The sequence below is a fragment of the Lithobates pipiens genome, unplaced genomic scaffold (genome assembly GCF_037356315.1).
Source record: "Lithobates pipiens isolate NorthernLeopardFrog02 unplaced genomic scaffold, aLitPip1_a1.2 Scaffold_1, whole genome shotgun sequence".
NCBI lineage: Eukaryota > Metazoa > Chordata > Amphibia > Anura > Ranidae > Lithobates > Lithobates pipiens.
Window position 1 is genome coordinate 89,327,554 of NW_027507685.1, and position 14,471 is coordinate 89,342,024.

The window sequence follows — 14,471 nt, forward strand, 5'->3', positions numbered from 1 at the left end:
ATCTTCATTTTGCAAAGAATTGTGGGAAAAAATGGCGACTTAAAAAAAACTCACCATGCTACTTACTTAATACCTTGGAATGTCTACTTTGTAAAAAGGGGTAATTTGGGGGGTATTTGTACTTTCCTGACTTGTTAGTGTCTCAATAAATGAGATATACCTGATGTACTGAAGGCCTGATCAGATGTGATAAATTTTCAGCGATTGGCACCATAGTTTGTAGACTCTAACTTTCGCAAAGACCAAATAGTATATACTAATGTGGGTTATTTTTACCAAAGATATGTAGCAGTATAAATTTTGGCCAAAATGTATGAAGAAAAATTACTAATTAGCAAAAATTTATGACAGAAACAAAGAAAAAGGCATTTTTTTCACAAAATTTACGTTTTATTTTATTTATAGCACAAAAAATAAAAAACCAACTAGTGATTAAATACCACTAAAAGAAAGCTCTATTTGTGTGGAAAATAGGACGCAAGTTTCATATGGGTACAGTGTTGCATGACTGAGTAATTGTCAAACTGTGAGAGCGCTGAAAGCTGAAAATTGGTCTGGTCAGGAAGGGGGTGTAAGTGCACTGTATTGAGGTGGTTAATATACCCCCAGGGGCTGTATTAGTCACCTGGGATGTAGCCAATTTGTATAAAGCTATTCCACATGAGCTAGGAATTGAAGCAAGCAAACGCCTTCTAAAACAATCAGGCCTTTATAGTTCTGCTCAAATAGAATTTATTTTAAAACTATTGCGGCTTGTATTGGAAGAGAATTTTTTTCTGTTCAAGGATACATACCATTTATAACTGACAGGCACAGGGATGGGTTCTAATGTCGCCCCCCCCATATATGCCAATGCATTTATGGATATGCTGGAAAATGCATTTGTTTATCATTGTAAACTGTTTGAAGATAATTGTCTGGCATATTTTAGATTTATTGATGACGCCTTTGTCATATGGGTGGGCGACAGTAAATCGCTATGGTTATTCAATGAATATCTCAACTGTTTGGTTCCTGGTCTGAAATTTAACATGTCGGTTGCAAATGAAAATGTTCCTTTTCTGGACACTTTATTATCTGTTCAGGAAAGGAGGATTGTTAGCCTCCAGGTATATTTAAATCCATTCCAAGAAATCAGTTAAAAAGAGTTGCTAGGATCACTGATAAATCTAGCTTTAAGGAGGACAGACTGAGTGAGATGGAGGCAAGAATACGACAGCGGGGTTATCCTGGTAATACAGTACATTTTGAACGTACTAATTTAGAAACAAAAAAAAGAAAAAAAATCCTGTCCTAGGCTCCCCTTCATCTCTCAGTTTCATCCCTTCTCTAATAAAGTTACTATTATTAAAAAACACTGGTCCATATAAAGTAAAAATTATCCTTCTGTCCCTGAGTTTCATTTCTCCCCTTTACCTTCGTACCGTAAGGGTAGGACCATATACAATTGATTGTTAAGATCTGACCAGTATAGGGCACCCACTTCACGGGTTACTTTTTTGGGACCTCCTAATTATGGTTAATTTCCTTGCTTGTCATACATTCAATGTTCTAGCATGATTAAGGGGAAGTCCTTTAATCATCCGACTCAAGATTACAATATCCCTATAAAAGATAATTTCACATGTCAATCTACATATGTCATATACATCATCAAATGTCTGTGTGGTTTGATCTACGTAGGTGAAACTACACAAAAAGTCAAAGACAGAATAGTTAGACATAAATATGAAATTACCTCTCTAGACATTTTTTTAGAAATGAACCATTCGGTTTCTCAATTGAGATATATGGTAAATCGATGGTATTCCAACTAATAGACGTGGGGGGAATAGAGAATTGGAATTGAGAAACAAAAGAGAAGTTTACTGGATAAATCGCTTAGACTCTTTATATCCTAAAGGGTTAAATACAGATTTTGATCTTTATTTATTTTTTATTTTTATGATGGTATAAGTCTCTATATGCGTTGACCGATTTGCCAGATATTGGCCCATACGGCCCCACATTATGAGGTAAAACCACCCCAACGTAAGCTGCAAAGGCAGCGGATGGGGGCATTTAAATGCCACAGACGCAATGCTTTGCTTCATGCCCGCAGCAAAGATCATCCTCCCTATCACATTCAGTGGGCGCTACCACCACCGGACTTGGCTCATTCAAGGTAATGGGGAAGTGCCGCAACTGTGCGCAATGTGTTGTGGAAAATTGTTTTTTCCACTTCCTGTCCTGGAGACAGGAAAACGTAAGCCTCTGCCCTCAGTAGTGTTGGGCTATACTGGGCAGCTATGCCTAGAGCAGTCCCATGCAAAGACTAGCCAATTAAATTTTCTTATTTTGATCACACGCCACTACAAAGCAGGAGTGTGAACGATGTCAAGTGTTACCTGCAGCTGTCTCCATCAGCTCTAAGCCCAAGAACTGAGTGATCACATGACCCCCGATTGATCAGTTCTAGGTCAGCTTGAAGTGGACAGCAGCGACTGTCAATCATTGCCCTCTGCTCTGCCCCTCTAGTGTTTACTGGAGTGCCAGGCTGGAGAGGGAGCTGGTGCAGCTGGCTTTGTCTCTGCCGAGCACTGAGAGCCGAGCCAGCTGTCAATCAGGCAAGTGTGTGGATCCTGACAATATGGCCGGGATGCTTCCAGCACCTGGAGCTGCTCTGTGATGGAAGTACACAAATAGGTGCACTTCTGTGACCCAAATGAGAAGTATCTGCAAACAAGCTTTGACCATGCTTCTCTTTTAATGCCCAGATTTTAATAAAAGAGAAGTATGGGATTTAGCTTTTTTCAAGAATCAAACTTAGGTGGATGCTGCATCATCTGTCCCCCGACACCCCTCTAAGGCCGAGAACCGAGCGATCAAACACCGCCTTTGGCTTGGTTCCCAGAGCTCCATGGAGCAGAGAGCTGCTGACTCTCTGCTCTGCCCCCCCCCCCCCTCACTCACTCACTGGAGCGCTGGGCTGTGGAGGGGACGGGAGCAGCTGGCTCAGGCTCTTAGGAGCTTGCAGAGAGGCCGAACCGGGTGCCAGTTCAGGCATGTGGGCAGATCTCGACTTTATAGTCACAATCTTTGCCCGAGCCTTAGACTGGCTCTGCGACGTCACCCGACAGTGGGCTTCAGCCACTGTCTGCTGAAAATGGGTCACAGGCATGCAGAATGAACTGCACTTCTGTGATCCATAGGAGACGTACAGCCAAAAGTCCTTCCCCTTTAAATTTTAGAACCTTTTGAATAAGGCAGCTGTGGTAAATGGCCCTCTCAGTACAACACAGGTACGTGCCAATGCCCAGCATCCAGGATACAATTCAAAGATCCTTTCTAAGCTCTCACCTCTGACCCTCCGAGGATTAACTCGGACCAACTTCTCCATTCCGGACAGTTATTCCTGTCTGCGAATTCCACATTCACAGATTTCCAGCAGCACTGCTCGTGGTTAAACCAAAAGCCATCCATACAAATGCCCTCCTTCAGGTCCGTCATCCAGTGCGAGGAAATGTCAATCAGACCAGCCAAGGAACCTGAAGAATCAAAGCAGATCACATTTGTGACAATCAACCAATTCTGTCATATTCATATTATGAACGTGTAAGAGAACTTCTGCACTTTATATCAACTTATTCCAAACTGCTAACACTACAGCAATGTCAATTAACCCCTTACAGACCGGACCATTTTGCTGGTCAAAGACCAGACCACTTTTTGCGATTCGGCACTGCGTCGCTTTAACTGACAATTGCACGGTCGTACGACGTGGCTCCCAAACAAAATTGACGTCCTTTTTTTCCCACAAATAGAGCTTTCTTTTGGTGGTATTTGATCAGCTCTGCGGTTTTTATTTTTTGCGCTATAAACAAAAATAGAGCGACAATTTTGAAAAAAAAAAAACGCATTATTTTTTACTTTTTGTTATAATAAATATCCTCCAAAAATATATATAAAAAAATTCCCTCAGTTTAGGCCGATACGTATTCTTCTACATATTTTTGGTAAAAAAAATAAAAAAAAAATAAATCGCAATAAGCGATTGATTGCTTTGTGCAAAAGTTATAGCGTTTACAAAATAGGGATAGTTTTATGGCATTTTTATTAATAATTTTTTATTCTTTTTTTTTACTAGTAATGGCGGCGATCAGCGATTTTTATTGTGACTGCGACATTGTGGCGGACACATCGGACATTTTTGACAAATTTTTGGGACCATTGTCATTTATACAGTAATCACCGCTATATAAATGCAGTGATTCCTGTGTAAATGACACTGGCAGTGAAAGGGTTAACCAGTGGGTGGCAGTGTAGGGGTTAAGTGTTCCTAGGGGTGTGTTACTGTGGGGGGGGGGTTGGGCTTTCATTTAGTGAACACTGATCTCTGCTCCAATCACATGGAGCAGAGATCAGCGTCACTAGTTGCTAGGCAGAATGGAGAAATGCTGTTTACAACGGCATTTCTTCATTCGCCCGCTCCGTGAGACGATTGCGGGTATGCCTGCGGCGATCGAGTCTGCGGGTTCCACGACCGGACTCACGGGGGTCCCGATCAGTGCGGCGCGCTCCCGATGGCAGGGCGGCAAATTTAAAGGGACGTACAGGTACGCCCATTTGCCTGCCTGTGCCATTCTGCCGACGTACATCGGCGTGCGCTGGTCGGCAAGTGGTTAACCACTTGACATCTGCGCTTTGGCCGAATGATGGCCACGGCGTGGATCTGAATTCCCGGGAGGCCGTCATATGACAGCCTCCCCTGTGCACGCTCCCTGTGCGTACGGAGCGTGATGTCACTGAGACTCAGTGGATCACCGATCCAAGTAAGGGGTGCGGTTCCAGTCCCTTACCATGTGATCAGCTCTCAGCCAATGATCAAAAGAAAAGCTCGGTGATCGGTGACAGCGGAGAAAAAAAAAAAAAAAAAAAAAAAGCCGATCACCGGCTCATCTTAAAAGGGACATCGGTCCCGAAAAGGAAGAGGCAATTAAGCCTCATTTATGCCACCTATCAATGCCCACAAGAAGTGCCACCTATCAATGCCCACAAGTGCCACCTATCATGCCCACAAGTGCCACCTATCATGCCCACAAGTGGTGCCCATCAGTGTAACCGATCAGTGCCCATCACTGCCACCCAATCAGCGTAGATCAATGACGGAAAAAATTACCCGTTTTAACCAGTTCCCGACTGGCGCACGACGATATACGTCAGCAGAATGGCACGGGCAGGCAAACTGGCGTACAGGTACGTCCAGTTGAAATTGCCACCCTGCCATCGCATGCGCGCCGCCGGCGGTGCATGTGTGTGCCGGTCGGAACCCCCGTGAGTCCGGAAGCAGGTCCCACGGACTCGATCGCCATGGGGATACCGGGCAACCGTCTCACGGGGGGGCTGAGCGGGGAGATGCCAGTGTAAACAGCATCTCCCCGTTCTGCCTAGCAACAAGGGACACTGATCTCTGCTACCTGTGATTGGAGCAGAGATCAGTGTTCACTAGCACACAGCCCAGCCCCCCCCCCCCCCCAGTTAGTAACACGCCCCTAGGACACACTTAACCCCTACACTGCCACCCCCAGGTTAACCCCATTCACTGCCAGTGTCATTTACACAGGAATCAGTGCATTTGTATAGCACTGATTGCTGTATAAATGACAATGGTCCCAAAAATGTGTCAAAAATGTCTAACGTGTCCGCCATAATGTTGCAGTCACACAAAAAAAAAAAAAAAAAAAAAAAATAAAAAATCGCAGCCATTACTAGTAAAATAAATAAAATTATTAATAAAAATGCCATAAAACTATCCCCTAGTTTGTAAACGCTATAAATTTTGTGTAAACCAATCACTTATAGCGATTTTTTTTTAACCAAAAATATGTAGAATACGTATCGGCCTAAACTGAGGAAAAAAAAATAAATTAGTTTTTTTTTTTTTATATATTTTTGGGGGATATTTATTATAGCAAAAAGTAAAAAAGAATGCGTTTTTTTCAGGGGTGATCAAATACCACCAAAAGAAAGCTCTATTTGTGGGGAAAAAAGGACGGCAATTTTGTTTGGGAGCAACGTTGCACGATTGCACAATTTTTCAGTTAAAGCTACGCAGTGCCGAATCGCATAAAGTGCCGGTCCGGTCTGAATGGTCCGGTCTGAAAGTGGTTAAAATTTTATAACAAAATAAAAAAATTTTTTTTTTTTTTTTTAGAAACTGGTTTTTTTTGGGTTTTTTTTTTTATGTAAAAACGCCCTGGTGATCAAATACCACCAAAAGAAAGCTATTTTGGGGGAAAAAAAATTATAAAAATTTTATTTGGGTACAGTGTTGTATGACCGCGCAATTGCCATGCAAATTGCATCAGCACTGAAAGCTGAAAATTGGTCTGGATAGGAGGGGGGTTTAAGTGCCCTGTAAGCAAGTGGTTAAAGTGGCTGTAAACCCTTCTGTCTTTCTTTTATCTATAGGTAAGCCTAGAATAAGGCTTACCTATTAGGTAGTGGAAAGATCTCGTAAACATGCGCCGTTTAGGCGATATTTCACTTGTAGTGCGCTGATGTCGTCATCGGAAGGAAGAGGGGCAAAGATGGACGCGGCCTGCACAGGGGACAGCACGATCTTTGTTTGCAGGCAAGTGTCATATAATGGACTAGTAGTATGCGATGCATACTACCCCATTATGCTTTTAAACAGAGTTCCGCTTTTTTTGTTTTTTTTCAAAGTCAGCAGCTACAAATACTGCAGCTGCTGACTTTTAAAATAAGGACACTTACTTTACTTCCAGCGAGATGTCGTCTGCTGTCTCCACCACTACGCTCATAAAGACATCATAGCTCGTAAGGCCTGGGACGTGCCAGATCTGGAGTTAGATGGAGCTCCACTTACCATTTTCCCGGACATCTTGAGGGCTACCCTGCAGAGACGTGCGTTCCTGAAACCTCTCCTGGATGTAGCAAGGAGACAATGTCACATACCGATGGGGGCTTCCCCTGTCACTTTCAAAAAGGACCAACGCTCCCCGGAGTCTCCGCCGGCCCTCTTCACCTTTCTGGGCACAGCGCCAATAACACTGCCGAATTCACAGGTCCGCCACGGCATCGAGTGGGAGCCTGCCCCCCAGACAACCGCGGAGCAGTAGACGCTCTCGATAAGGACTTGCCGGGGGGGGGGGGGGTCGCGAGGCTTAGACTTACACCAGACATGAACACCCCCACTTAACGACCAGCCAAGCCTTCCTTTGCCACGCTTGGACTTAAATCGCTCCGGCCGCACAAGTGCCGCTGACCCCCGGTGCTCCAGTGCCCCGTGATGTGGTTTGCGGAGGGGAGCTTACCGATACCCGCACTCCTCTCTGGCAGGGGGCCGGTTAAAGTAGAACCCCACCCATCAGATGTTTAATCAGGTCAGCCGCTGGACTGGCGCTACCAGGGATGGTGGACGTGCCGCTTGGAGCTGCTTCCACACGGCGATGCAGAGGTCAACAACTATCTCCGCCCGCCGCAGCCAGGTGGTGGCGAGTTACTGGTGGGGTTGGGGGGGCTCTCCCTGCTGGGTGCCATGGGGGTTGGGGGACATTCACTCCACACCTATACTACCCGATCAGGCGTCACTCCGAATACCTGCTCATCTCCTCCCATGAGATGCCTGTCTGTTGGATATAATGGGCTGCTGTGTGCAAGGTTAGTGCTCCCGGAGAAATATCAGCCCCCCACCGGAGTGTGCTGGGCTGTGGCGGGCACTACTGACTATCTTGGCCTTGGAGGCGCCCTCTGTCTAGCGGTGGTGGTGTAGTGGACGCCCCTGTGCTCTCACCGGCAATACTCAAGACTGGGGGGGTTTTTTGGGAATGTAATGTGCGTCCTCGGAAGGGAGAGCACCCCTGCTCATGACACTACATACGATACGAGGGGTGTGGGGCCCCTTAGCGGGTGACCTCTGAACTTTTGGGGGGGTACATATGTGCTTCCCACCTGGTTCTGCGGAGGAGCAACGTGCATGGTGATACCCATACCCTTCCCTCCAATTGGTGACTTCACATGGAGCAACCAGAGAGCAAGCATGAAATAGACTTGGCTGGTTCGGGAGGGCGGGGGGGATTGTTTTTCTCTTTGTGGCCTCCGCCACGGTTAAGATTCAGACTGAGAATGTGCTACAGTTTTACGTGGTTACTTCTTTAGCTTAAATCTGTTTATTACATATGTTGCTGCTATATTATGCATGATTGACACAGCCTATTGAAAGTATTAGGCAGCGCGTCTAACATTCTAGACACGTGGTCGGGTGGATGGGTTGGCTGGGACTCCCTTTCTTGGTCAGTCTTAGTCCGAACCCCCTCACCTAGGCCTGCACAACCCTCCAGGTTTTCGGAGGTTTTGTGTTTTATACACTTGATACCTTAGTAAATAGGTCCCATAGTTGTGACCTACACGTAAATTCCCACCTCACTAAGTAATGGGACACGTTACTCTACCCTCAGGTAGACTACACCTTAATTTCATCTTTCCCACCCCTCCCTCCTGCTTTCCCCACCTCCACTCCCCTCTCCCCCTCACTTCCCATCCCCACACTTCTTCCCTTCCTACACCTCCTGCAGCCAGAGCAATGGACTCTAAAAATTTTGACTCTTAATGCCAAAGGCCTAAACACGCCTGAAAAACAGCGAATGCTGTTAAATGATCTCAGAAAAGCTCGCATTGATGTTGCCTTTATTCAGGAAACTCATTTCAAACACAACAAATACCCTCTCCTTAAAAATAGGTTCTACCCTTTGGTTTACCACTCCACCAATCCAGAGGCCAAGACCAAGGGAGTATCCATTGGCAGTGCCAGGCAGTAATGGGAGACCCGGAAGGCCGCTACATGTTCCTAAAGGGAACGGTGGGCAAGACACCTATCACACTTGCCTCAGTTTATGCCCCAAACGATCGTCAGTGCTATTTTATTGAGCGAGTACTAGACAAACTAGCCACATTCACGTCTGGCCAACTGATCTTAGGGGGTGATTTTAATGTCCACCTAATCCTATCTTTGGACACATCCTCAGGCGCGCTTCACTTCCCCCATCGCATGGAAAAAGCCTAGCCAACTCCCTCCACAAAGCGCAACTAATTGATGTATGGCGTCTAATGCACTCGGGAGAACATGATTACACTTTTTACTCGCATACCCACAAACTTTACTCCAGAATAGACTACTTCCTGATACCAAATAGTCAACTCCATTCAGTATTGGGCGCCTCCATAGGGAATATCACGTGGTCAGATCACGCTCCTGTCACTCTCGAATACGCACTGAGCGATCCGCGTCCCGCTAGAAGTTCTGGCACTTGAACGAGAGCCTCCTCCAAACCCCAGAAATCCTAGCGGAAGTGACAAAGGCTTTACCTCCTTACTTCCAGGAAAATTACACCCCGGATTGTGATCCTGGTTCCTTGTGGGAAGCCCACAAGGCAGTGATCGGAGGGCTGCTTATCAGCCATGGGGCTCAGGTGAAGAGGGAGCGCTTGGAACAGCTAGCCAAACTTCTGTCTGCCCTATCCTTTCTAGATGCCACCATAAACATGCTCACTCACAAGTGCTCGAGACTGAATTAGGTCTGGTACGAAGACAAATAATCACACCTACTGCACTATAGAGCTAAGGCAGCTATACAGAGATGACGACAGACCACATATGAATCAGGAGATAAATGCGGGAAGGTTCTAGCCGGGACTGTAAGGGAACAAAAACAGGCATCATACATCCCCCATATTACAGGAGCGGACGGCCAGGGGGTCACTATCAGAACATATCTCAGATGTGTTTAGGGATTTCTATGCTAAGCTGTACAATTTACCCACTGCTTCGCCACCCCAGGCAGTTATGGACGAATATGTGGGATCTTCTCAGATGCCCTCGCTCCCCGCAGAAATAAAAGCCGAATTAGAGTCGCCTATTACCACAGAGGAACTTCAGGCTGCCATTAAGTCCATGAAACCGGGCAAAGCCCCAGGCCCGGATGGTTTCACCATCCAATACTATAAAACCTTCCTCCATATTATAGGCCCCCGTATGCTGACCTTCTTTAATGCGGTCAGCAACAAAGCTTCCATCCCTAGAGAGATGTTGAAGGCCCACGTTTCCCTAATCCCTAAAGAAGGCAAGGACCCCATGATATGTGGGAGCTATAGACCCATATCTTTGCTTAACGTTGACCTTAAATTGTTCTCCAAAATATTAGCATCCCGACTTGTGCAACACCTTCCATCTTTGATACAGCTTGACCAGGTGGGCTTTATCCCCAACAGGGAAGCCCGAGACAACTCAATTAAAGTTCTTAATTTACTCCATATAGCCAACTCTAGGAATACTCCGTGTGTATTCCTGAGCACCGACGCTGAAAAAGCGTTTGATAGAGTGAACTGGAACTTTATGTTTACGGTCCTCCGACACATTGGCCTGGGAGATAAGCTGCTGGGTTGGAAAGGTAAACTATACTCTAATCCTACAGCGCAAGTTAAAGCGAACGGACTCCTCTCGTCTCCCTTCCCCAGTTTTAATGGCACCAGACAGGGGTGCCCCGTCACCCCTCCTCTTTGCACTCTCCCTAGAACCTTTCCTGTGCAAAATTGGACAGAGCCCAGACATTCGGGACTCACAGTAGGCGACATTGACTAAGATCGCAGCATATGCGGATGACCTACTATTTACTCTAACCCACAGATATCTCTGCCAAACCTCCTTAAAGAATTTGATACGTACGGCGCATTATCAAATCTGAAGATAATTTTTCCAAATCAACGGCCATGGGGCTGGCCATGACCACTCAGGTCGTGCAGTCCCTGCAACCGTGCTTTCACTTTAAATGGACGAGTGTAACGCTTTCATACCTCGGTACCCAGATCCCTACAGACATTAAACACACCTTTGAGCTGAACTTCCCACCCATCCTGATTAGGGTCCAGACCCTCTTGGAAAGATGGTGTAACCTCCTCAAAATGTGCGTACTGCCTAAATTCCTATACCTGCTCCAGGCTCTTCCCATTCACATCCCACCCTCCTTTTTTAAACAAGTACACGCTTTGTTAACTCGATTTGTCTGGGCCAATAAAACACTGCGTATAAAAAGAACTCTCATCTCACTACCAAAGCAACAAGGAGGTTTGGTGCTGCCAGACGTCAGAAAGTACTACTTGGCCGTCCATCTGGGCCGCATCTTAGACTGGAGGCACAACACAGTGTCGAAGCTATGGGTGCAGGTGGAACAAGCCCAAGCGGTTGTTGCACTGAAAGGGGCGCTGTGGTGCTATGACTCTCTTCCCAAAGACCTGAAAACACACTCCCTATTAGGGGCCACCATACACCAGAGTAGACGGGCGTCTGTACAATTCTCCCTCACCTCCGACGACTGCCCTCTCTACCCAATCTTAGGACACCCTGACTTTGCACCCGGCGTCCCCCCCCACAGGGTTTGACACCCTGAGGAGATCGGGTTGCAACCATGCCGCCAAGTTTGTATGAAATGGGCGATGGCCCTCAAAAATAGAATGGACGGCCCCCGCCGGTGAGTTTCGGCACAATTACACCACTTCCTGCACTCATTGCCAAATCCCTGTAACTTCGACAGACAACTGTTGCCCTTTGAAGACCTCTGCTCAGATACTGGTACAGTCACAAAATCCCTTTCCAAGATGTACGCCCTACTTAACACACCCTCCACACGACCTATACTGCCCTATCTAGAGGAAAGGGAACTTAACTGCATATTTTCGGAATCGCAACAACAAAAAATTGCTGATTGCACGGTTAAATCTTCCATTTGCACTAAGACGCAGGAAAACAACTACAAAATTATGTCCCGCTGGTACCTCACACCCTCCAGATTACATAAATGTTTTCCCAACACTTCAGACCGCTGTTGGCGCTGCTGGGACGGGGAAGGTTCGATGTTACGCATCTTTTGGTCCTGACCTGTTAAATTTCTGGAGGGAGGTTCGACGTATCACGCAGTTGTTCACAGATTATAAGATCCCTGATGAAGTGGCCTTTTTCCTCCTTCATTTATCGACAATACCGATGAAAAGATACAAAAAAAATTGTTGACTCGACATCTTTTAAACGTGGCTAAATCGTGTATTCCAACTCGCTGGAAGCAGCGGTGCCCACCGACAGTGGCAGACTGGCTTCGTAAAGTGGAGGAGGACTTGGTTCTTATGGCGCAAGGCAGAGGGAACCTCTTACGCTCCTGACTGGCGGCTTGAATACACCTGCTGATCCGACCTCAGGAGGGCCAGGACGTGCCCACCCTTGCTCTGGCTGCCGCTGCTGCACCCCCCCCCCCCCCCATCGCACCTCCCCTCCTTGCTTCACTCTCAGCTTCCCCTCACCACTATTGTATTATTTATGCTATAAAATTAGGCACATTCATCGAATGGCGACAAACTACGGTGCTTAACCACTTTCAGACCGGACCATTTTGCTGGCTTAAGACCAGACCACTTGTTTTGCGATTTGGCACTGTGTCACTTTAACTGACAATTGCACGGCTGTGCGACGTGGCTCCGAAACAAAATTTACATCCCTTTTTCCTCACAAATAGAGCTTTCTTTTGGTGGTATTTGATCACCCCTGCAGTTTTTATTTTTTGCGCTATAAACAAAAATAGAGCGACAATTTTGGAAGAAAAAAAATAAAAAAAAAAAAAGGTTTTACTTTTTGTTATAAATATCCCCCAAAAAATATATATAAAAAAAAACATTTTTTCTCTCAGTTTAGGCTGATACGTATTTTTCTACATATTTTTGGTAAAAAAAAAACAAAAAATAAAAAAATAAAAAAATCGCAATAAGCGATTGGTGTGCGCAAAAGTTATTATTAATCTTTTTTTTTTTTTTTACTAGTAATGGCGGCGATCAGCGATTTTTATTGTGACTGCGACATTATGGTGGACAGATCGGACATTTTTGACACATTTTTTCACCGACCGACACAGCTCCTCTCTGTAACTAAATGGGTTTGTTAGCATGCCATTAGGAGAACTAGGCAAAAATTGTAACACAATACACAGAACTTTAGTCCTGCCCTGGACGGCGGGCCCTGTGCTAACAACCCTCCCTGCTCCCAGGCAGAACTCAGTACGTCAACAAGCAGTACAACGTACAGAAAAGGAGGGGTGGGTGCTGTGTCGGTCGGTGAATTACAGAGAAAAAGATTTTACGGTGAATATCCCATTTTCTCTTATATTCACCAACCGACACAGCTCCTCTCTGTAACTAAATGGGACGTCCCCAAGCAGTGCCAAACGAGGGGTGGTAAAAAAAAAAACAGCATTAAAACTTCATCCACCATGGCAAGTGGAAACTAGTGAAACTAAACCTACAAAAATAAAAATAAAAACACACCAGCAGTGTACGGAAAAACACACCGCCATATAACCGGGCATTCTCAACAGGAGGGATCCCCAACACCGCAACCTTTGTGCGGACGTAATGCAACAGTGCTTTAACTGTACCGCGTTTTTATCGAAAAACCAGGAAAAAAAAAAAAAATCTAAACTACACGGCCGCCTGCAAAACTTTGCGGCCAAAACAGGCATCGGCCGATGCACCGACGTCTACCTTGTAGAACTTGGTAAACTTATAGGACAGACGACCAGGTCGCCGCCTTACACACCTGAGCGACAGACGCTTGGTGTCGGAAGGCCCAAGACGTTCCGATTGCTCTTGTAGAGTGGGCCGTGACTGGAAAGGGGGGCACCTGCCCCTTCAAGGCATAGGCTTGGACTACAATCTGTCTAATCCACCTGGAAATGGTGGCTGACGAGACCGCCATACCCTTCTTTGGATCAGCCACCGAAACAGTGAGTCTGACTTCCGAAAGGGAGCCGTGGCAGACAAGTACACCTTCAGAGCCCTAACCACATCGAGAGCGCGAAGGGCCACCTCCTTGGGGTGCTTCGGCTTAGGACACAACGATTGTAATACAATGTCCTCATTAATATGAAAAGCCGAAACCACCTTCGGTAGAAAGGACGGTTGCGGACGCAACACCACCTTATCCCTGTGGATGACCATGACAAGGCCGCCAATTCCGAAACCCTCCTGGCCGATGTGATGGCCACTAGAAAGACCACCTTCTGTGAAAGGGTCAACAGGGGAATCTCCCTGATATTCTCAAAACGGTGGCTTCTGAAGCGCCGACAACACCAGGTGCAAATCCCATGGGGGTAACTGGACGCACCGGAGGGACTACATGTCGTACCCCCTGAACAAAGGTACTCACTAATGAGTGAGACACCAGGGGTCACTGAAAAAATAAAAAAAATAGACAGGGCTGAAATTTGCCTCTTAATGGTGCTCAACGCCAATTTGTGGTCTACTCCTTGCTGAAGAAACAGCAGGATCCTGGATATAGAAAAGGAGCGCGGATGCCACCCTTTCTCCTCACACATTGAAATGTAGGCCTTCCAGGTACCATGGTATATCTTCTGTGAAGATTTCCGCGCCCTCAGC

At 46.2% G+C, this 14,471-nt stretch overlaps 1 protein-coding gene across 12 annotated transcripts in view; it reads right to left on the minus strand.

Moving 5' to 3' along the window:
- The window catches only part of CLCN5 (chloride voltage-gated channel 5), a 138,385-nt gene that overhangs the window by 69,584 nt on the left and 54,330 nt on the right, over positions 1–14,471 (minus strand). For all 12 annotated transcript variants that reach the window (XM_077465150.1, XM_077465148.1, XM_077465139.1 and 9 more), the window contains one exon: positions 3,340–3,527. In XM_077465150.1, the coding sequence (XP_077321276.1) occupies positions 3,340–3,527 (188 nt within the window). The remainder of the gene's footprint in view (positions 1–3,339; positions 3,528–14,471) is intronic.